This window comes from Buteo buteo, chromosome 19, assembly GCF_964188355.1.
Source record: "Buteo buteo chromosome 19, bButBut1.hap1.1, whole genome shotgun sequence".
Lineage (NCBI taxonomy): Eukaryota > Metazoa > Chordata > Aves > Accipitriformes > Accipitridae > Buteo > Buteo buteo.
In genome coordinates this window covers 4,751,928-4,774,540 of record NC_134189.1, presented here as the reverse complement: position 1 = coordinate 4,774,540, position 22,613 = coordinate 4,751,928, and the positions used below count along the sequence as shown (strand labels likewise).

The 22,613-nt window shown below is 39.9% G+C and overlaps 1 protein-coding gene across 1 annotated transcript; it reads right to left on the bottom strand.

Annotated features, from left to right (window-relative positions):
- Window positions 1–413: 413 nt before the first annotated feature.
- Window positions 414–22,130, bottom strand: LOC142041874 (bactericidal permeability-increasing protein-like). Its single transcript, XM_075051080.1, has 16 exons — window positions 22,112–22,130; window positions 19,651–19,776; window positions 17,208–17,319; window positions 14,957–15,085; window positions 12,136–12,294; window positions 11,346–11,409; window positions 11,198–11,258; window positions 9,514–9,605; window positions 7,757–7,930; window positions 6,722–6,775; window positions 5,601–5,771; window positions 4,899–4,966; window positions 3,423–3,465; window positions 2,309–2,375; window positions 1,189–1,265; window positions 414–661 (listed from the first exon to the last, which is right to left on the bottom strand). Exons 1-16 carry the CDS (start codon window positions 22,128–22,130, stop codon window positions 584–586), a joined length of 1,494 nt encoding a protein of 497 aa, XP_074907181.1. The 3' UTR covers window positions 414–583.
- Between the last annotated feature and the right edge of the window lie 483 nt (window positions 22,131–22,613).

Here is a 22,613-nt window from a genome sequence, read left to right as displayed (position 1 = left end):
ATAGTGGAACAGGTTGCCCAAAGAGGTTGGTGGAATGTCCATCCTTGGAGGGGTTCAAGACTCGACTGGACATAGCCCTCAGCTACCTGATCTAATTAGTCCTGTTTTGAGCCAGTGTCTGGACTAGATGATATGTTTCTATAATTCTATGGTAATTCATTGGATTTTATAAACCTGTTCCCACTCTTGGTATCCAGTTACAAAGGGACAAATAGTGAAATTCTTGCGAAGAATAAGGTCTCACTCCATACACAAAGTTTTGCTAACACTAATGGAGATAAATTGAATAATGCAAGAACTGGTTCCTAAAATTAATGAAATGTGGTGTCTATAAGTAGTGAAAAGAACCAGTCACCCCTTCTCATCAGGCTGCAACAAGTTTTCTAAAGCATCAGTAACACTCAGCTACACTCACTGTACTAAAACCCAACAGATTTAGTTTGTGAAAAGTGATTAAGAAGTTTTACTAGAATATTAAAAATAGTGAAGAAAAGCCATGCTTCTAGTGTTATAGCATCTACTCCCTACAAGCCAGCAGAAGGGAGACTACATTTTTCTCTTGTTGTTTAAAAGTAAAGGGACGTTAGGAGTGACTGTGAAGGTCCTCATCTCCTGCTTCCTCATGTTTGTAGTGAACATCAGTGGAAATCACCAGATGACCCTGAGGAAAGAAGAACATATAAAATTACCTTAAATTTCAGACGGACATATTCAGGATCAGTATTTTGGGACAAGATCCCATGGTAAGCCCCTCAGCAGGGCAGGAGACAAGAGTGGCTTTATGCCTCCTGAACTTTTGTTAGCTTTAGGGGAGGAATGGGCTCTGATGTAAGTTAATAAAACCCTCCAGAAGGCTGAGTAACACCACTGAGACACTCATGTTGCCTATGAGCCTTAGCAGAGAACGGTCAGAGTAGTGAGGACTCACGCACTCAATGCTCCTAAGCCCTCCTGGCATACCCCATGTTGGCATACCCCGAAGGGCTGGTGGACCCTTTATAACCTACAACTGCTAGGGGTGGAGGGGTAGAAGGCTCATTTTTGATCCAGAGTTTGGATTTTGTATCTAGTGTACAGTTAAAGCTTTACTACCGGCAACATTTAGATCTACCCAACACAGGAACACGCACAAATGTGTCAGGCCTGAAAAAGAAGCAAAATTCTTTAACAAGAAATCAGACTTCTCACCTGATTCATTCTTATTACAGGTCGAGTCAGGGTAGTATGGGCCAAGTTAAGAAGAGGAAATCCTTTTCCTAGTTTATCTTTGGAAAGGACAAATATAAATACATTTGAATGTAATAATAAAATGCACTTCAGAAGTATCTTTCTCAAGGAACTTGATTTGTTTTGCAATTTCCCTTTTATCAGCTGTCCTTGTGCCTCTCAAGGGAGCTATTAATCATATGTGCTAAAAAGCAAAAAATCCCGTGAAAAAGTTGCATACAAACCTCTTAACAGTCTCTCAGCTCTCTGACACTGGGATTTGACTGCCTTTGGTCCTCTCCAGATATCCGCCCCACAAGATCTGAGTTCTGCTGTTTCCCACTATGACTTATTCCCCGTCTTCCTTTCATTTTCTTCTCTACCTGATCCTCTAATCCTGTCTGTCCCTCTTATTGTCATCTATGACTGCCTTCCTAGATCAAGCCTCAGCTCTATTCCTATTTGCTTTTCCAAATATCTGACTTTTGCATCCCTCCTTTTCATTCTCTTTCCTTTCTCCTCATCAATAGCTCACTTCCTTCCTCAGCAGTCTCCTCACCTCTGTTTACCTCACAGGCACCTTCTGTCCTCTTCCACTTGCTTCTTTCCACCTTCACCTCTTTCTTCATCATCCCTCACTCTCTGCATCCCACTGAACCGATTTTCTACTTTGTCCTGCCTGCGGCAGCAGGTGAAGCCCAAAGGCAGAGGGAGGTGATAAAGTTAGAGACGTCACCCCGAAGCCCCAAGAAGTAAGTGTGCTTCTGCACTTCCCCAGGCTGGGCCATTCTCCGCTCATGGCTTGGCTCTGCGTCAGGACAAGACTCAAGCTTATGTGTCAGCTCTGCTGCCACGCTGCATCCAGTGAAAAGGAAACCCAAGCCCGCTGTTTGGAAGGGAGCCAAGACTTGCTCTGTCCCAGCCCCTGATCCAGGTGACTGAGGGACCAGGACTGAAGTCCAGCGCAGAGCAGACCTGTCCAGGTGTAGCCAAGCAGTCAGAGAACCTCCCATAACCCAGTCTTTAAAGGTGGGCACTCCCTTTTATGGTTTCAGTCTTGCTTTCCCACCAACTGTGCTCAGGAACTGGCCACAATCCTTACCATTGATTACTGGGATCACTGCATTCCGTAAAGCATAAGACAGAAAACTCTCCACCAGTGAAATCTGCTGTGAGGGGGCAAACACATTTGGTGATTATTGCCTGATGCCTATGGGATTGCAGCTTGACAGGGGAGATGGAGGGTTAGAACTGGAGTGACATGCAAAAAGGTTGGAACAGAGCTTAGCAGAGAAAATCTCAGGCAAAAAAGATCTTTTTTTGGTTTAAGATGCAGCTGAACAATGTAAAATACACTGGCAAAGAGGCGTCACATTTTTCTTGCAGTAAGTTAAATTGAAGGGTTTTTTTCTGTATGTTAAGTATCTGGGTTGAACCTTAACTTTAGGAATGAAATCTGTTCAAGCCCATTTCAGCTGCCAGGACTCACTTCTCAGAAGTGAACTGTTCTCTGGGTGGCAAGAACTGCCCTGTCCTCGTGCTCTGTCTTATGCCCATGCAGTTAGTGTCCTCCTCCCTTCACTTAAAGATGTAGGCTGGGCTGAGCTGTTGCAGAGTCACACTGACCATTTCTCAGTCTACAGTGGATGATCAAAGCAGTGCCATGGTGTTCCTTTTATCCCCCATTTTTGACTCCCATTTTTATGGTATTTGGTTTAAGTGATTCAAGATAATTCCTGAAACTAAGCTTAAGCCTGACTTTGTATTCACTCCAACTGCTGCACCTACTCAATCCAGCTGTGAATTCAGGCTGGCTGTCAGGAACAGCTAGAAGAGGTGCTAGCCCTATGCCTGCCTTTGTGCTGCTGGGTACAGAAGTGAGCAGAATCAACTATGATGGCTTGCTAGGTCATGCAGACCCAGGCAAACATTTCTCTTTGTTTCAATTAATGTTACACAGTAATAACTCCATAACATTTGGAGCCTCTAATGAGGAAAAAAAAACCTAACCCAAACCAAACAACACTCCAAGAGGTATTTCCTCTTACTGGAAAGAAAAAGAAAAGCAGAGAATATACTCTTTCAAAACAGAAAGAGCAGTGGCAGATGATAACCCCAGGACAGACTAAGAATTGTCCAGCAACAAGTTCAGATGAATTTCTTTTCTCTCTGAAGGGCTCAGCTACCTTTCCCAGGCACTGAAACCATCAGCTTACCTCAGAGAAGTCAAGAATGGAGTGCAGCAGGGAGAACTGGAGCCTGAGGAAAAGATGTAAAAGAAGAGAATTCACTAGAAAGGATGAAGGCACAAGTTATGCACACTGCGTGAAGATTCATTTGTGGACTTTCATACCGATTTCATGCTGATTCGCACATTTAATTTTGCCAAAGACTCCTTGATTCCCAATGGCTTTTAATCAAAACTGGCACAACTACAAACAAGTTCTAGAATCACTGGGATCTTTCTGATACCAATTTCCTCCTACAGTCAAGTGTAGTCCTGGGCTTTGACTATAAGACTTGGGAAATCAAATTTTTCTGGAACTGCCATTTCCTGCAATGGCTGAACTACACATTCCTCAAATGTTCATTATGATTTGAATAAACTCATATCCATTCCTAACCATTATTATTTTCTAACTTTTCCCACTGATGCCTGTAATGCATTCTCAGATCACTGTAAACATAATCTTGGGGAAAACCAACATTTTTAAGAACAGAAGAACACATTCTTGTGTCAAAAGCTCTAAGTGAGTGGCACCATTACTTCTTAAACTTATACTGACAGGCTCTGACCACTCCAAGTCCTCTTTTCCTGTTAAAAAGGTCCAGTGACCAAAACTAAGAAAAGGCTGCTTACATTTTCCTTTAACAAAAATGTAATAGGTTAAAAAAGATGATATATTCTGGAATTCTGCCCCAACTTGGAGTACAGAACCAACAAGAAGAAACACCAACGTGGGCTACTTGCCTGAAAGTCTGTGCTTCGACCCAGCTGGTGCATTTAGGGAGAAGGGGGCTGTAAACAAAGCCCAGCTTCAAGTGTGAATAAAATTTGTTGTAAGGCAGCTGAGAACACCCATAACTGTAGGTAACCACAAAACCAGCAAGGTCTAAGCAAAATCTAAAAAGCTCTGAGCTTTGCTTCGAACTACAGACACCTTTCTAGTCTCATTTGTTTGATGGCATGGTGTCTGCTGCAGTCTGTATTATGTAGTCTCACTTTTCCCTTCCCCTCATGGGAAGGCATACAGAGAGCTAGTTACAGTGGTCCAGTGCAGTGTTTGCACTCTGGTAGTTCTGTCTATGATGCTCAGACATGGCATGGCAGTGATATTTAGAGGGTTTCAAATAAAGTACTGAACTTCATTCTCCAACATCAGCACAGACTGAAACAGAGGCCTTTAAGATAACCAATAAATTGAACATTGTCATCTGGAAAGGTATTTACCCTACAGAAAGGGATAATACCATGTTGCACAAGAGACATGGTTGTTCCACAATATTATTATATTTCATCTGCAAGATTTAGATCAACCAGTCAAAAGTATCTTAGAGCCTCTGTGAGAAAGAAGGTAATTAATTTTCTTTTTCTCATGGTGAAACAAGCACTATCAGGCGGACACAATGAAGTTCTGCTCTGTCCTAATGTTGAGATCGTTAACGTTGCTTTCTGAATTTCCTTTGGTTACCTCTTCAGAAGTAATGAGATAATCAACTTCTGTTTGGTTATTGTCAAATTGCCTCTGGTACTGGCTGTCTGCAGGGAAAAAAACAGAACAGTCTTCTGTGACTGTATACACAGATAGATACTGTCTTAGATACAGGCACAAATGCAATTGCTTTTGTGTTTGGAAACACAATGTCTAAACTTTTTATTTGGTCAATACATGTAGATAGTGAAATCATTTGTGAATTTGCTGCTTTCTGCCAGCAACCAAGATTGTGTGAGCAAAGTGATAATACTAGCCTGATTGCCTCCTTATCATTAGGATCATTTAAGTCCTTGCATGGCTGACATAATGAACTCACTTTCAATTTAATGAAAAGATGTCTGGGGACACACTGAACTATTTTATAACAAACAAGTTAGGAAGACTGGGCATCAGATAATCATGTATTTATATATTACAATTTATTCTTGAATAATCACTCAACTCCCACAAGGAAAAAAGGGCTTTCATAAGTAGCTCTCTGCACCTGCTTATTAAATTGTACAGTATGTGGTGCATGTTTCCTCCCTGTGAAATGCATCAAAACATTACGCATATTTGTGGCAGACCAGTATATGCTATTTTATGCTGATCTCTATGATTTTCAAAGGATCTGGAAGATTACTGTGTGATTTGTTCAGGCCTAGCACTGCATGTTATCTTCTACCTCATGTTACTTACTAGATTCCCTCTAAAGATGTACTGGGTGGTTGAATTTGGCAGAACAGCAAACACTTCTACACAGCCAGTGATCTGTAAGATGCATCTGTCCGCGTTTAAACTGACCGCAGGTGGTGATGTAGCCATCAGCTTCAGCAGCACTGGGCATGCTGTTACATAACTTAGAGCAATCTGTGGAATTTCAGAGGAAAAAAAGTTGACTGCAGAGTTAAGTTTTTCTTAAGCTATAGTTTCTGTGGCTGCATCATAATTAGGTTCTATATACCAATCCTGTTGTTAATTAACCTATATTAAAAATACTTCACTTTAATTACACCAACTGAAATGACAAAATTAGCATTGCATATACTCTTCAGTTTCAGAGACAAATGATGAAGCTTTAGATGCACTGATATGGAACATATATGGAAAAATATTTAAGGGTTGTTCCTGAAAACTGTATTTCAAGAAGAGAGGATTGGCACCACATGTTAAAGAAATGAGGGACATGAGTGAATAATGCCAAAAAAAATAATAAGCCTGACAATATAAAAAATATGGAAAAGAGGCAGCCTTCCAAAAAGCCAATCTTCTGAAAAATAGAGAAACTCCTAGAGGACAAAACTTTAGTTTGCAAAGCCATAGATGCTAAATCTCATAATTTTAAATGTTGCCATATCAGAGATTTTTAAAACATCTCATAGTATCTTAATTTCTTGCATCACATTTATAAATTTAGCTCCTCATGACTATTACTTCTCATTGTATATAATCTCCAGCAGCCATAAATCAGGTATATTTGCATAGAGAAGTCAGGCTACCAGTAGCAGAGATGCCATCACCTCAAATAGAAATAAAATGAAACTGATGTCACCAAAGCTGTCTGCCACTTAGTCTTTATAACTGTTTCAGAGACTAAGAGCAAATCTAGCACGGAAACGAATGACTAATGAGTAATCTGATACAGTTAGGAAGAACATGGAGTTATGATGGGTGGACATATATGCCCACTAATCATAAACTAGCTCGGTTTCCTTGTCTCCTCCAAAGTTTTGCAAATGAGCTAGTACACAGATAGTACCTGTAAGAAACATTTAGCTACTGCTCTCTCTTAAAAAGCCCATACAAGTAGAAGTACCCACCTCAGGAACAAAATCTTTGAATAAGGCAGTATTTAGGTTAAAAGTAGTAGCAAGCTGTAAACAAATGAAATAAATTAGATATTATATCAGTTTGAAAATGGGAATTTTTTTTCCCTTGGTGAAAAAAAAATATTCTGTTTACTTTAGTTCTAGATAATCTCTGTTTTGATTTAGTATTCCCTTGCCCCAGAATGATTCCTAGGGAAGCCACAGTGCTCTGTGGAACAGAAGAGAGACAGATTTCTCATGGACATGTTTCAGAAGCATGTACCAGCGAACAAGCATTATTCTTTGAAAGAACAGACCTGGCATCCTGCTTACTTCCTGCCTTTGGGACTTTCTTAGATGAAATATACTGAATCTGTCGGAGGCAGGACTCAAAAATCTCATTTGCCCTTTTGCTGCTGACCACTGTGATGATGTTTGTCGGCACCATTTGTGTCACCAATTTTTATAAAGATGCTCTTAGCACTCTTTCAGTTAGCAAAACTTCTTGGAAACTCTGACTACTAATGTCAGTGTGGAAACCACTTCTGAGAGAAGTCTTGTATGTTCTTCACCCACAGCTGAAAGCTTCGTGTCCTTGTACCTGCTTCTTTCCTTGTTCTGCTGCTCTGTTAAGTCTGAGGGTTTACTCCAGCTCTCAATACAGCTGATAGATACATTTGTTGTGGGCCTCTATGCAGCAGACTGTGGCTTCAGTATACTTTTTCCTGTCTTGTCCATTCCTCTCCTATGTGGAATCCATGCAGAAAAAAGCTTTCTTTGGTTCTTTCTGCCACCCCTTTCACACTGACTCTGTGACTTTCGTACCTGTCATTCCTTGCTTAGAGCTTCCAAGAAGTTCAGACTTGGGTCTGAGGGAGACTTTGACTATTTTAAATGATGACATATAGAATAAATGTCATGGATCCCTCCTACAAGTGGTGGAAGTGTGACCCAAATCTGTGTGAAATGACAAACATAATGTGTCTCCTTTGCTGACCATCCATACTGCTGATATTTGTAAATCTATTACATGCAAATTATACTTACCTCTTTGGAGATGGCGATGTTAAAGACCCCTGCTCTGTAGTAAGCCAGTGAAGCAGACTTAATAAAATAACTTGAGACTCCCAGGTAGAGCATGGAATCACCCTGGTTTGGGAAATCAAATGGAGCTGGCACAAAGGGAGGTTCTGTGTGACTTCCTACTGGATAGACTGTGCCCTGCAAAGAGTCATTATCAAGTATTTCTAGATGTAAATATTTGTATCTGTCAGAATGCATTAGCAGTGGTTGAACAGAAAGAATTCTTCCTAACATGAAGAAAAGCTTGACATTAAAGAAAACCTGAAGTAAGCAAATAAGCCTGTGATATGCCCTGAAAATCAACAAATTCAGGCTCTTCTGGAAAAATACAGGAATCACAGAGAAAATCTGGCCTCCATCCTTTCAAAGTTTGAATTTGAGCATTCAAGCGAATAATCTGAACTGCAGCTATGAGACACAAAAAAATCCTCTGGACCACAGCTTGCTTTCTCTTGTGGCAAAGACACATTTGTTAATTTAATTTTAAGGGTGACATTTCAAGAAAACCTTCAGGCAAACCCCAAAAGCACTGGAAGTTGCTTAGGACAAGGACACAAAGGAGCCTTTTATACCACCTAACTCTTAGTCCAGCTGCCAGTCCTCCAAGACCTAGTTTGAGTGCTGCACAGGTGTGGGACCTTGGTTCAGTTATACTAAGAAATTAGTTCTTAAAATGTGAGAAGGTATGTGAGCCAAGGCCATGTAAGACAAGAAAAGTAAGAACAGACAGTAAGTAGTGTAATTACTTACACTGTAACGGTTAGTAGCTGAAAGATTCAACAGGAAAAATACTGACATGGAAAGGTATAAAAGCCTAAGAAAAAAGTTGAGAGTTGGAAGACGGCAACTCATAACCATCCAGAATCAGCCTGTTCCAAGGAGCACTGAAGACCAGTAACTTCCTTAACTGATTAATAACTGACTTAGAAAGACTCATCCAGTATACCATTGTGGTGTCAGCATGTCAAAGCTTAGCCTGTAAGTTCTAGTTAGCTATAGTAGCTGATAAATAATTGCTTAGTACTTTTAAGCTATGTATATCCTGCTTGTGGAGCATTTTTTTGTGGATGGTAGAAGTTGCTTGAACAAAATAACCAAGAGGGAGAGTTTCAACCATAGCTCTAGCACACTTTTCTTAACTGAAGTCAGTTCTGAGAGCCATGGGGATGCTCTGAATTGCAAGGACTGTTGAAGCTGCTGGAAAAGCTGGGCGTTGCTGAGATATCTCTTGCTGACAAAGGTGAAAAATAGATAAGAAAGGAACTGCTGCGTGCTGCTCAAGGACTGTCTGTAAGAAGTCTTTTGTTGGGGTGTGACCTGTACATATACAAGATGCTGAGTCATCTCAAAACAAATGCTGTGGATTGCAATCACATTGGTACATATCAACAGTAACAGGCAAAGACCAAGCAGCAGTGGAAGAGCTGTGTACCTAAAGAATACTTTTATGCTGTTTATAAAGCACCTCTGAAGGGTTTCAACTCTGAAATAATTTAATTCTAAACAATAGCTTTGGTTAATTAATGAATGCAGTTGATTTATTAAATAAACAGTCATATCTGGTTTCCAAAATAGCTCTTGACCAAAATGTCCAAATGTCTTAGTGCTTTTCTAATTAAATATTGGAGAGGCTGAGTAAGACTGTAGTGAAAGAAAACGAATCAACACAAAAGGGCATCAGAAAAGTCTTAGAACGCACACTAATATTAAAGACAAATTACCTTCAAATCCAAGTTAATGTGTGATTTGAAGACTGCTGGAGAACTAACTAGGGAATAGTCTATTTGTGCAAAGGCATCAATCTGGCTTAAGACTAGAAGAATGATGGACAAAACAAAACAGTCGTTATTACAAAAACACATCACAAACAGTTATTGTTTAGTTAAAGGCAAAGGCATTATAGAAATGATGAATCTGAAGAAGAGTAGTGATGGGAGAAGGAAGAAGAAAATTAAAAAAACTTGTTATAAGGGAAAAAGTGAGAGTATTCCCTCTGGGGAATAGGGAAAGTCATCAATTCCTCCTGGTTGAGGCCTTGTTCTCCTGTTGTTCACAACTGAATACACTCCTCAGAAATCTCTCCCATGCAGTGAAAGAAGGAGTATCTGGGGCAGAGTGCCCTTTTTTGTTATGTGTTTGCACAAGAGAACTAAATTCTCCTATATGATTAGTGAAATCCTGGTAAATACTAATAAATACTTTGGAAGATGACATTAGCACATTTTTATGCATATCAGTGTTGAAGACAAGGGATGTTTGTTCACAACAATAGAGGGCACTTTATCAGACAGTATGATTGAAGAATTTTTCTGACAGGTGCTCACATGCAACTTCAGTCTGATTATTATTTTCGATTGGACTGTAAGGTCTGTTCATACTGTACAAAAATAAGAGGGTTTTAAAGAGAATTGGTGAATTCACACAGAGATTATGAGCTCCTCAATATGACAGCAGAGCTTGGAGTGCCCTTGTGCCTAAAGTGTTTAGGTATGTATGTGCTGCATAAGAAAATGTTCTTGATGACCATGATTTTTAGTAATATTTGCCACTGCTTGGCACATGGCAGGTCTAGACCATTTTAGGAAAAATACAAGTCTACTTACTCTGCTTCTGAATAGCAGAGCAGATAGTAGAAATATCCACAATGCAAAGTGCAGAGTGGGAACAAACTCTCTGACCTGAATTATATGACTTGAGTGAATTAAACAAATTTGAATTGGCGAAAACTACAAATATTATTAGTCTTGGAAAAAAACAACAACAAAAAAAGAAAAAAAAAAGCTGTAGGATTTATTATAGAAATGAAAATCTTATGTGTGTATATATATTTATATGCTTTTTGGACACAGATATCTATTGTCTTCATGTCTCTTCCTGTGTCATGTCTCTGCAAGAGTGACACAGGAATTGTTATTGGTGTGAAGAGAAGCATGCTTAGTGTGTAGTATGACATTGCTTTCCTGCAGTATCTTGTTATCTCACTGAACTCAAGTTCAGAACAAGATGTACTAAGTTTACGAGACCTTACAGGTATGTTTGCTAGCTCTTTAGTGGATTACTGGTAACTCAGGTTTTCTCATGTCCACAGTACCAAGAGCATAAAGGATCAGCATGAAAATGTTCATGTCAAAAATCTAAGGAAATAACACAGGTCAGCTACAACAGACTGAAAGATTACAGGTGACCTGCGATGGACACTGAAGAAATCTGAATGTATATAAGGTGCATGCAAGAGATTTCTAGGGTAGACTCTGTAATAGGTGAAAGCATAGAACAATGGCTATATTTTTCTTCCTTCACTTTTTTTGTACTGTGAACACAGGAAAGGTTTGGCATCTAATAAAAAAGGCTACAATTTGAGCACTATGAAATTTACTTAACAAAAAGCTGTTATCAACAACTCACCCTTATGCTTTTTTAGCTGTGCATCCATCAGTTGGACTTTGTATTTGATGTTTAGGCATAGCTATATGAAAAGAGAGACAAGTCAGTAATGTAAGGGCTGTATTTGAACTCCTCCCTTCACTAGCTGAAACCATATTTGCAAACTTACATTTTTATCCAATTTGGTGTGAATGGGCTTCTCAAGATAACCAGACAGAAAGCTGTAGATCCAGCTAAAGGAAAAGAAATGAACACAATGACTTTTTACCATGGATTGAAATCTTTGAAATATAAAACCTGGCAGCCTGGGACATCAATGTCATTTATATTAATGAGATGCGATCACAGTGATATCGGTAGACTGTGCAGTTGACTTTTTTTGTTAATTTGTTAGTCTCAGACAAATGCTAGGGGTTCTCAGTCTCATAAGAGCTATTTAGAAGGCAATCTGCAAAGTAGTTAAAGTTCATATGAATGTGTTGATAAACAATACTCAGTTAGCCACATTTTGTCTTCCAGTAAGACAAAAAAACTTTCTAGGAAATCAGAATGAGGAAAACTACAAGCATTGTTTCATATTCTCTTTTGAAAGTTTTATTCTGCAATTGTAGGTCAGCTTGTCAAAAGGCATAATCAGTCTGGACCACCTTCATATTTGCAAACCTCCATTTGCAGTCTTGTCATATTTAATATGCCCAAATGGCATTTTTTTCATACGCAGTATGTGTGGTCAGCTCATTTGTTGGCACATGCACAAAGAAGTGTAGATTAACCGTACTTCACACACTCAGCAAAGGAGCCTGGTTTTGAAAACAGACCTTTAAAAATCTATTTTCATAGCATTCAATAGTTAGTTATATACTGTAACTGGATCCCTGAAAGTCAAAATTTGAAAAGTGGCCCTTATGCTACAAACCCTGCTACCTCCACAGAGTAATTAGAAAATCTACTGTACATACCTAGATCCTCTGTTTAACTTGACTTTTAAACTATTAATGCTCAGCTGGCAATTGTGTAGCAATATGGACAAGCGGCCTGTGCTATCCCTTGACACTTTGAAGATAACTGCAATGAACAGTCCTGAGATGGACACAGTAATTCCTCCTTGGTCTTTGCTGCTTGGAGAAAAAAAACAAACTCGGTCAAGGAAACATCTGCTTTAAGGGAACAATTTAAGAAACTACATGTAAATCAAGTTTGAAAGGACTTTTTCCTTCTATCATCTAGAATGAAGAATGGGTTTTCTAGGGATTAAAGTAGATTAGGGACATGCATGGTATTCAAAAAAAGATTATATGCATGAGTTTCCAGGACACGAATTTTCCAGTGTTGTGCAGGATTTGACAAGTTTGCAAAAACGTGACAATTTCACAGCAACACAAGACATTCCAGTCCTTCATGACAGATCATGCTGAAGGCTTCTGGGACTGCAGCAGCAGAAGCCAGTTAGCTAATAAATACATAACCCAGTGGTTCTCAACTTTGCAATTGTTCTACTTTCCTCTTTCCTGTAACAGTTTTCAATAATCCTTTACAATGTATGCATTCCTCCATTCTTTGTCCTGCCCCAAACCCATTCATTCTGTCTCCTTTCTGTAAAAATCCCTTCTAAGACCCCAACAAAAATATCCTTATACCTAAATTCCAGCAAATTTAGGTATTAGGACTATGGTTAGGAGTTGTAGAAGCTGTAGACCAACCAAGCAGCATGCGGAGAGCTGAATGGATGTTAGAACAGCCTTATAAAAACCTCGTTTACCATAACAGAATTTGCACCGAAAGCATCAGTTTTCACCCCTTCATCCTGATTAACCAGGTTTTCTTTTCCCAGGCATTACTACAGTAGCTGCACCACACTACAGAGAAAGAGCCCAGCCCAATATGAAGCTCAAACCATGACTGTCTCAGCTTTCCTCTTTATTTTTCAGGCTAAGCAAAAATCCTGGGGAAGGAGGTTGTAATCCTGAGAGATTAATCATAATCCAGCCCCAAATCATAGACTACACCTGGCCAAACCAGTGAGTAGTATTGCCAGTCACAATGTCCCTTCTACCACCACAGACAGCTGACCTGATCTAGTACAGTGACTGCTCTGTTTTGAGCAGGAGGCTGGACAAAATGACTTCCAGAGATACTTCCAACCTAGCCTTACCCATACTTCGGTGACAGGGACCATTGCTAAAGGATCTCAGCCCTCCTCCTTCTTTTTTAGGGCTGCCTGGGAGATGGGGAGAATCCCAGCTACTTAGATCGTCTGTTCCTGCACCCTTATATCTGCTCTTCTTCAGGAGGAATCCTGATTCTCTGAGCAGGGTCTCAGCTACAGGCTTCCAGGAATAAAGGGCCTGCCAGGAGATTTTGTGACTGGCAGAGTGCTCTGGGACATGGTGGAGAGGAGGGCTGAAAATGCAGGGATAACACTATTACAACTAAAAAGTTGTGACAAGACCCTGGGAACAGCCCAGGAGGGGTGGGTTGTCAATGGTCTCCCTTGGAAAGCTCATTTTCAGCTGCCCCTCTTAGTCTGCTATGCTGAAAGCAACATGTAGGACTAGGGAACAGAGGGGATGAATAATAGGGCATATTCTGGATATGTCTATACCTACAGCCATTCACAAAACATCATACCGAACAGAGCAGCACAGATTGTTTCTTCTGGCCCTCAAAAAGGCAAGAAAAACCCTTCACCCCCTAAACTCAACCAAAGCTGGCTTTCACCACCTCCACCATGATCTGCTCTCCCAAATCCTGCATACCAGCTCCCTGCCTCTCTTGCCATCTGTGAAGTCTTTGGGGTTTTATGCATCTGGGGTCTCTCCAGATTTTGCCCAGGTCCTTATCCTTCAGCGAGAGGGAGAGGTGGCTTCATGTTTGGGAAGAGCTGTTTTGCCCTGCTGAACACAGTATCCTTTTCCTCACAATACTGGTATGGCAGAAGGGACAACAGACAGGTTGGGGGCACAGTGACAGCAGTTTCCAGCCACCATTACTGAGACTGAATGGGAAACTTGCAGCCTGGTGATCCATTTTGCTGTACTATCTGGGTTGCAAACAGAGCAATGCCTGCTGCTGTTACCAGTCACTCCATTAATCCAAATTGTAGAGATTAGCACCTTGCAAGCTTTTCTGATATCCCAGAAGTTTTAGCCCTACCCCTGCTTCCAAGAAAATCTAGACTATTATATTAAAATTCTATAGCAAAAATGCTGAGGAAAAAACAGTATGCAATCATGCCATTAAAGACAATCTCATAATGCACAGGCCTATGAAGCTAAGTCAGTTTTCCACAGCGACCCGAATTCTGGAATTTCCAAAGTTCTGAATGTTTGGCATTGTGACAGTGCCCTTCCTTTAATAGAAGCACTTTGGAAGACAATATACACTGTACCAGCAAAGAGATAATTAGCTATAGAGTCAACCTTCAAGTTATACTGCACAAAGAAAGTAACAAATGTGGCCATTGCAAACTCTGTGGTCTTGAATATTCATGTAATACCACGTACTATACAGTCTGGACAAACTGAGCATGCTAACAAATGTCTGACCTCGTACTCCCCAAAGAGACAATCTGTGGGGTAGAATAATTAAAAAAAAAAGAAAAAAAAATTAGTTGGCAGGGGATGTTGCCTTCTTAGGAAGTTTAGTCAGATAGATTGTTGTTAAATGATAAAGTGTATCTGACCTGAAAAATAATAATTACCAACTAGATTTCTGAATTTCATTTGCAACCCTTCTCCCAGAACTGACCCGCGCACCTGCATCACACTGTACAATACTTACAGCAGCCACGTGTTCATTCTCCAGTCTGCACTGATTGTAGCAGAAGCATGTGCCACTGACAGACTAACGCCAGTGCCAGGAATAAAGGAAGCAGACGTTTCTGGGAAATCTACAGCGTTAATTCTGAGCCTACAGAATACAGAAAGGGGGATATTAACCTGCACGTCAGAAGGGTTAGAAGGACTCCTGATCACTGAAAACCCTTCTGCTATAAAAAGCAAAGACTATGCTTCGGTAAAAGAATTTTTCAGAAATGACTGACCCTTGTATATTTTAGGAAAGAAAGACACTTGTACCATTACACTTAGTAGCATCCTTGGAAAAAGAATCCTTGATATCTGGCCAGGGAAAAAAGGATGCCTGGCCAAAACAAAAAGTTCCCCTTGGGAGAAAAACAAACTTCTTAAAGTGAAATGTCCTTGCTGGGGGAAAATAAGTCTGTGTATTAACCCAGTGGCTACATCTATAAATAAATCCAGGTTGTCTGAATGCTAGCATTTGCTGATGAACATCAAAGTTTCTCTTTCCCCATTCTGTATCCTCTCCCTTGCCTCAGCAAAGGGCTCTGGAGAAGATGCATTTTTCTAACCAAAATCTTACTTGAAGATTTCCCTGCCAAAACAAATGTTTCTGATACTCAAGGATATTGTCTTGCAAACAGGTGTGTTGAATTGAGCTGAACATTGTAAAGATATCAGCTGTAATCTTATCATGTAGTATACATTCCTCATTGTTTCCTGATATCTGGCAGAGATCTCTGAAACAACTGCCTTTAATCTACTTTCCCGGGGGCAGAAGGCACCAGCTACTTTTAGTTAAAATGACCATAATTCTCCAACAACATCTTGGACAGCAGTAAGGCTGCCTCAAGTAACCTTGTTTGCAGTGAGCTAAAATCAGACTATCCACTGGGAAGATGGCCAATTTCAAGAACTATGGTTAGGAGAATGAATTGGGGCTTTGAAGATCATATAATAATTTAGGTTGGAATGAGACCCCAGTAGATTTTCTGATTCAATCCGCTACTCAAAGCTGGGCCAACTCAGGGCCCCTGCCCACTTGCATCTTGAACACCTCCAAGGATGGTGATTCCCCAGCCTCTTTGGGCCCTTGTTCTGGTGTTCCCTAGCATTTTTTCCTAACTTCTAATCAGAACTTTTCTTGATGTAACTTATGTCTGTTGCCCATCATCATTTCACTGTGTACCTCCAGTAAGAATCTGGCTGCATATTCTCTATAATCACCACTCAGCAGACAGTGGAAGACGTGCAATAAGACACACATGCATCTCCACCTCCATAGTCTGTTCTTCTCCAGCCTGTCCAAACACAGCTCTCTCAGATGTGCAGGGATTAAGGTCACAATGATCATATAATACAATGAAGCCTGATGGAAAGCAGGCTACTAGGAAAACATTAGGTATAGATAAAGGATGCAGGCCCTATCCAGCAGAAAGTACATGAAGTCTCCCAGATTGGTATTTCTTGCCCTGGGTAATTTGTTAAGGAAGTAAAATGCTACTGAGCAGCAGAGTTTGGCTTGATAGTAATATTAAAAGACCAGAAGTTTCTGTTTTCTGTTTATAGCCTATTGGAAGATGGGATTGAAGGCTGTAGAAAAACCTGCTTTTATATTAGTCTCCTTATTTGGAGAAATTGTAGGAAACCCTATAAGACTGTTTTTTTCTACTGGCTGCTCTTGGTACAATGATTTTCCTCAGCAGGAAATAGGTGTCAAGCCCTATCCAATCAAAATGCTGATTTACCACTGTAAATCCATCCAGAAAGGTTCTGTAAAAGTCATCTTCCTGCCATGTTAGTCCAGATACGCCGTTCCTCTGCACACATTTTCATTTTATCCCTTTGTTGGCTTTTTCTCATCAAACACAAGTTATTTTCACTGCTACAGGTCCTTCATAGTAGCAGACTGTTAATAACACCAATTCTGCCCTCTTTCCCACCCATTTCCCCTGCTGTACCATAGCCATGCTTACACCTGTCTTGCCCCAAACTCTGATTCAAACCAACTAAAAAAACAGCCAACATGCTCCTTCAGAAGCTTTCTAAAGCTCATCTCTGAGTGTGGTAGAAGGAAGTACTTATAAAACCTATCAGTGTTTGGGCAGTGGGAACAGAGTTAGATGAACCATTAAAATTTTACACTGAAAAAGCCAATGACTCCATTATTATTACTATGCGGTAATAAATTGCTGTTTCATCCTAAAACTTTAAAATGTATTTCCTTTACTTACCTTGAAATGACATAGTTGACCTTAACAACCGAGAAACTCTCCTGCCCACTCCAGCTTGGGAAGGTCTCTTTCAATAGTGCTTGCTTCAGGAGCTCCATCCCAATCCTGCTGCCTACAAGGGGACAGAGGAAAGCACATGCCTTGCAGATCGGATTCAGGCACCCAAAGGTCCTGATATACTGCTAAATAATTTAATCATCACTTTTAACATAGTTCTTGAAACACTGATTCTCTGATCCTTACCTAGACCTCCTTCCAACTACTTATATGCCCATTTGTAACTTCTATTAGCCTCACGTACAAATCATTTAACCCAAGATCAAGATCACCTGTTAGGATCATTTTGTCCGTGAGTTGTGTTTTATATTCTAGAACGCTCGTCAGTTTTCTGAAACTGTTATACTTGCTTCACTTCACTCACAATGTGGACAGCCTTGGGAAACACTTGGTCATCACCTTTATCTCAGATTGTCTCATAATTATTGGATGAAAAAGCCAGTTAAGAAGTAGCAAGATGACTTCTATATGTAGTGTTTACTTATGGAAGAAGTGTGATATATGCACCTGAAGTGCTGGTATGTCACATGAAGAACTATTTGGATTGCTGTTTGTGTACAGGAAGTTGTTTGTGGTTTAAAGACAATCCTTTAAAATGTTTTCTTTCCGTTTCTTTCAGAGTACATATGTTTTACCACTGCACCTTATCCATTACAGCATGCTGCAGATCTCTGACATATTTCCTTACCTTCTCTCCTTGCTTTAAGGAATCCCTACTTTCTTGAATGCTTCAATGTTACTTGTGCATTGATAATACACACAGACCCTATCATCAACAAACAGAACATCTTTAAACCCCAGATTCCTTGTGTCTTCCTTCTTTTTGCTCATCTTTGATGAAGACACTGCTAAAACTTTAATACTGAATGATGTCCCGCTTTCAGATATTTTTAGCATAAGTTTCTTTAGCTTTTGGCCTCGCAGTTACCGAATACAAAACATCTATTTTTTTCTCCCCCAGGCTTCAGTGTATTAAAAAAGTAAAGCATTGAAATCAATGATAACTCAACACTGGAATACCTTTTAATAAAATGCATCTTTTATGAAGGAGAGGTAAATTATTATTCCCTGGGAATTCCTGACTCCAAAGCAAAATATGGGCTCTGACTGTAATAACTTAAAGCTCTCCTGTCAGTAAAGGCAGCCAGTGATCCGCAGTGGAATTTCTCTCAAGGTTCTTGCAGAAGGGAAGGAGCATGCAGGCAGGATCTATTGCCTCAGCCTTCATATCTTATATTAAGGGAAAAGACATGACAGGCACCGTGCTCTTCAAATATGAGAAATACCTTTGGGAGGCACACTGTTAAATGTCTGTTCTTACTACTAATGCAGGGGTGTGCAAACTTAGTCTGTTCATTCAGCACTTGAAGGCCATGCTGAATGTCACAAAAAGAAATCACTGAGAAATAGCAGGCTGAATTCTCATTTCTAAAGGCATGAGAGACCCCTAGGGAGCAATTTCTCCTGTGTGTCATAAAAAGATATGGAGATCAGGTCTGTTTTGGGTGACTGATGTTTGCCCTGCACTTCTCAACTCCTCAAAAGCCTTTAAAACAATGCTCATACAGAGAAGCAAGTGGACCTGATCCTTGCTTTCATCTCAAAGGCATGAACCCTGAGCTTCTACTTTTCATCTCACAAGTCCATTGTTTACCTGTCAGCATGTTCAGTACATAAATGACGATTAATCCTTAGCATGACCCAGCCTTTGCTGAATTTGTGCCTTGTTAACCTTTATTATTATTATTAATTCTGTAAACAATTGAAATCATACTGCGTGCCCTCCACGCCCGTGGAGTAAGTCTTAGCTAAGAGACAGTGGAAGTTAGCATGAATAGAAAGAGTAAGGAAAATACATTGTGGAAACTGCTGATATTCTGTTAAAGGGCAGAATTATGGCAGACAGTTACTAGATTTTTTTGAAAGAATGGCACATGCAGATGCTATCCCACGCCAAATGGAGGAATGAGAGTAAAGGTGTGCAGCTACCAAAATAGTAACCTTTTTTCCAATTATGTCTTATTATCTTCAATTAAATATTGCACTTTCAATCAGGTTTTTGACACTTTAAAAAAAGGACCAATTATATGACCATCTCATTTTGGTTCTAAGAAAGTAGATCAATACGAGGAATGTAGTAGAAACACTGTTGGACTGTAGGAGAATGCAGTCACCAATGCAAGGATAAATTCACATCTGGGGTGCACAGAAAGTAAGGAAATAATTGAGAGAAGAGACAAAGGGTGTTCCTGGTGTGAGATGACAAACGGAGTTTATTCTATTTCAATATTTAAGGAGCTTGTTTCTACATTGCACCTTTATTAAGGAACTATATTCTGTGCATAGAGTATTTATCATGAATTAACTCTGGCGACATTAGACATACCATAGTCCAGCCCCTTCTGAGTAATCCTCACTTTAAGACCAGGATTAGCCTCAAGCCGCAAGGACAGACAACACAGCAGGAAAGAATACCATGTCTTTAGCATCTTCTCACCTTTGCCACAGGGACCTGTTAACAACATTTATGATGCAAACATGATCATAAATGATGCATACCATGAGTTGCAAAAAACCTTACCCATATCCATCGCTTTCCTCAGTGAAACTGGGACAAGGGTAGATAGCCAAGAGAGGTTTAGCCAATGATTTTACTGCACGAAGCAGTCAGTGTGGGAGAAGACACAGATTTCTGATTACTTGGATAGCACTTTGGCAGGCATTAGCTGTTGGTGAGACTGAGTGGTTCTGCTCCACTACTTGATGCTTTCCCTACACCCATTTCTTGGCTAGTTTATTTTACCATCTCTCCTACCTCCTGCAGAGTGAACATGACAGAGCGATCCCAGCCAAGGAGGAGCAGGTCTGTCCTCCTATAGAACAACACCCTTTTCATATACACACCTCCTGGGATATACTGGATTTGTGAGTCCAAAAGTTTTTCAACTAAATCAGCTGGTCTAATAAAATACAGTAGGCCTCCCTACAAAACTTGCCTCCCTGTTACACACAAACCTCTGACTTAGTCCAAACACTGATATGTGAGATTGACTAAATCGGGTCACGAGAGAAAGGTAAATTCAAAGCAAATGTGAGAACTACATGGTGATAACACAGGAACAGAGAAAAGCGTCCCAGCATGAGCCTGCAGCATGGTGTCTTTGAGCGCAAAGCGAGACTGTGAGCCACTGCGTGGTGCGACATAACCACATGACACAGCTTCATAAGAGCTGTGACAAATAATTTCTTTGTTACACATTCCTAGTACAGAAGTAAGGTTTCTTTGTTCAAAATTCTTGCATTCATCCTGATTTTCACTACCACTGACAGCCACTGCTCAGTTTTCTAGAAATAACAATACTGTTTCTCAAGGCAACTTCAAGTCCTCTCAGTGCTGCATTAGGAAATTGTTTATTAGGGACCTATGGTAACTTTACTCTGGCCTTACCACTGAGGGGAGTGACACATCCTCTTCTAACATGTCTCATTGTGATCATGGTGCCTGTCTATGTACAAAACCACGCTGATTAATAAGTAGTAAAAAGGTCTTGCTAGTTTCCCAAGTATTCCAGCCTATAAAGTCATTCATGGATTTCTAATAAGTACCATATTGTCTTGGACAATTTATTCCACAATCTGCGAGAAAAAATATAAGTGCATTTAAAAAACCCACAGACCCTCCCCTCCACCAAATACCCCAAACCCCACCACCCTTTGGTAGTTTTACTTCTGTGTTAGAATTAATATTATTAGGTCAGACTCTAAATGGCTGCAAATCCAAGATCCACCCAGTACCTTATAAAATACTGCTCTTCAGTGGATTTCTGAATTATAAGACAGACAAAATGCATTATCTGATAGAGTTCTCTAAGGAATCCTTACAAAGTTACTCCAAGACACTATGGAAGAAAAAGTGGTTTCAGGGAAAAAACATTCTGAAAACATAATCCACATTGTGACAAATTTTGAAAATCCTCCCCTTAATTGGTCATTCCATCTCTAGTTCTTAGGCCTTTTTGGTTTTCTCTATTTTAAGCAACTCTAAATAAATAATTACTTTAAGGTAGCAATGTTATATTATGCAGAACAGCCAGTGGGAGTCATAAATCTTAAACTTTTTCCAAAAAGTGTCCTAGCTTTTCCTGCAAACATGCCACTTTCTATCCTGATTATTAGGGGTCAGTTAAAAATCAATATAAACCCAGACAGACAGATTTTTCTATCATTAAAGTACATAGATATTTACTAGATATTTATCTAGCAGGATGACTAGAAGCATTAATGCAGGCGAGATACCTCATTCTCATTGAATTTCATTCCCATCGAGGAACACAAAACAGCAATCTTAGTTACTACTGTGCTTTGTAGCTAATACGTTCTTGCTTGGATCTTAAATGTATGCCAGGTGAGAAGCTGAAAGAACAAACAACTGAACTGCCACCGCAATAAAAGACGGTATCATTTCATATCGCTTTCTCAAATCAACAAGCTTTACTTTTGCACTCAAAGCCCCAAACCTCTGTCAGATGTTAGGATTTGATTGTACAAGATTAGTCAGATGACTGAGACAGACAGAGCTAAGGAGAAGGAACTTGTCAGCTGCCTGATAGTCTAAATCAGAGCTGCCAATTGCATTGTCAATGACAATAGATGGCAGACAAATTGCTCTGATTTTTATCTTCAGTAACTGAGGCCCCATCGACCAATTCCTTTATGTAAATCATTCTCTTAATTCTTTTGTCTTCTCAGAGATAGTGTATTCAAGTACTTTAAATAGAGGAAAAGATGAAAAACTCCTTTGTTTCAGTCTGTGTACCTGTCTCACCCTAATGAAGTACTCTACTTACCAATCTGTAGATACCACATTTGGTGAACAGTCTGCAAAAACTTTAAATAAAACATGCAACAGAGATTACAGCTAAAATCTGCCTAAGAACTAAGAAAGCTTCGGATGGAAAAAAAAAAAGTCACTGTCATTGTCTTGTACAGGTTTAACACAGCCATAAAAACACACTGCCTTAAACTGACCAACTTCAGAAATAGAACAGAATATCTCTGAAAAAGAATTTTGTCCTTGACTTGCCTTGGTCCTGCACAAAACTCTCCACTTGCAGCCCAAAGAAGACTTTGTTTCACTTCCAAAAATTCAAAAAAGAAACCTCAATAGTTAACAAACACAAGACAAACAGTTCTCAAACATGATAGCAAATATAGTGTCTACCCAACCTGAAGTCCAGAGAGAGCACTTCAATTTCACAAATATCTCTGCTGTTATCACAGAACTGGGACTGGATTTTTCAGTTGCTCCTTTGCTCCATTGTCTCTAGTTACTCTGCAGCATGCTCAAGA

Excerpts from the sequence above, each read along its gene's own strand:
- LOC142041874 (XM_075051080.1), bottom strand. Across the intron at positions 11,410-12,135 it reads AAGTTAAACAGAGGATCTAG|CTGGATCTACAGCTTTCTGT; the intron begins GTATGTACAGTA and ends CTTTTCCTTTAG. Across the intron at positions 9,606-11,197 it reads ACAGCTAAAAAAGCATAAGG|TCTTAAGCCAGATTGATGCC; the intron begins GTGAGTTGTTGA and ends TCATTCTTCTAG.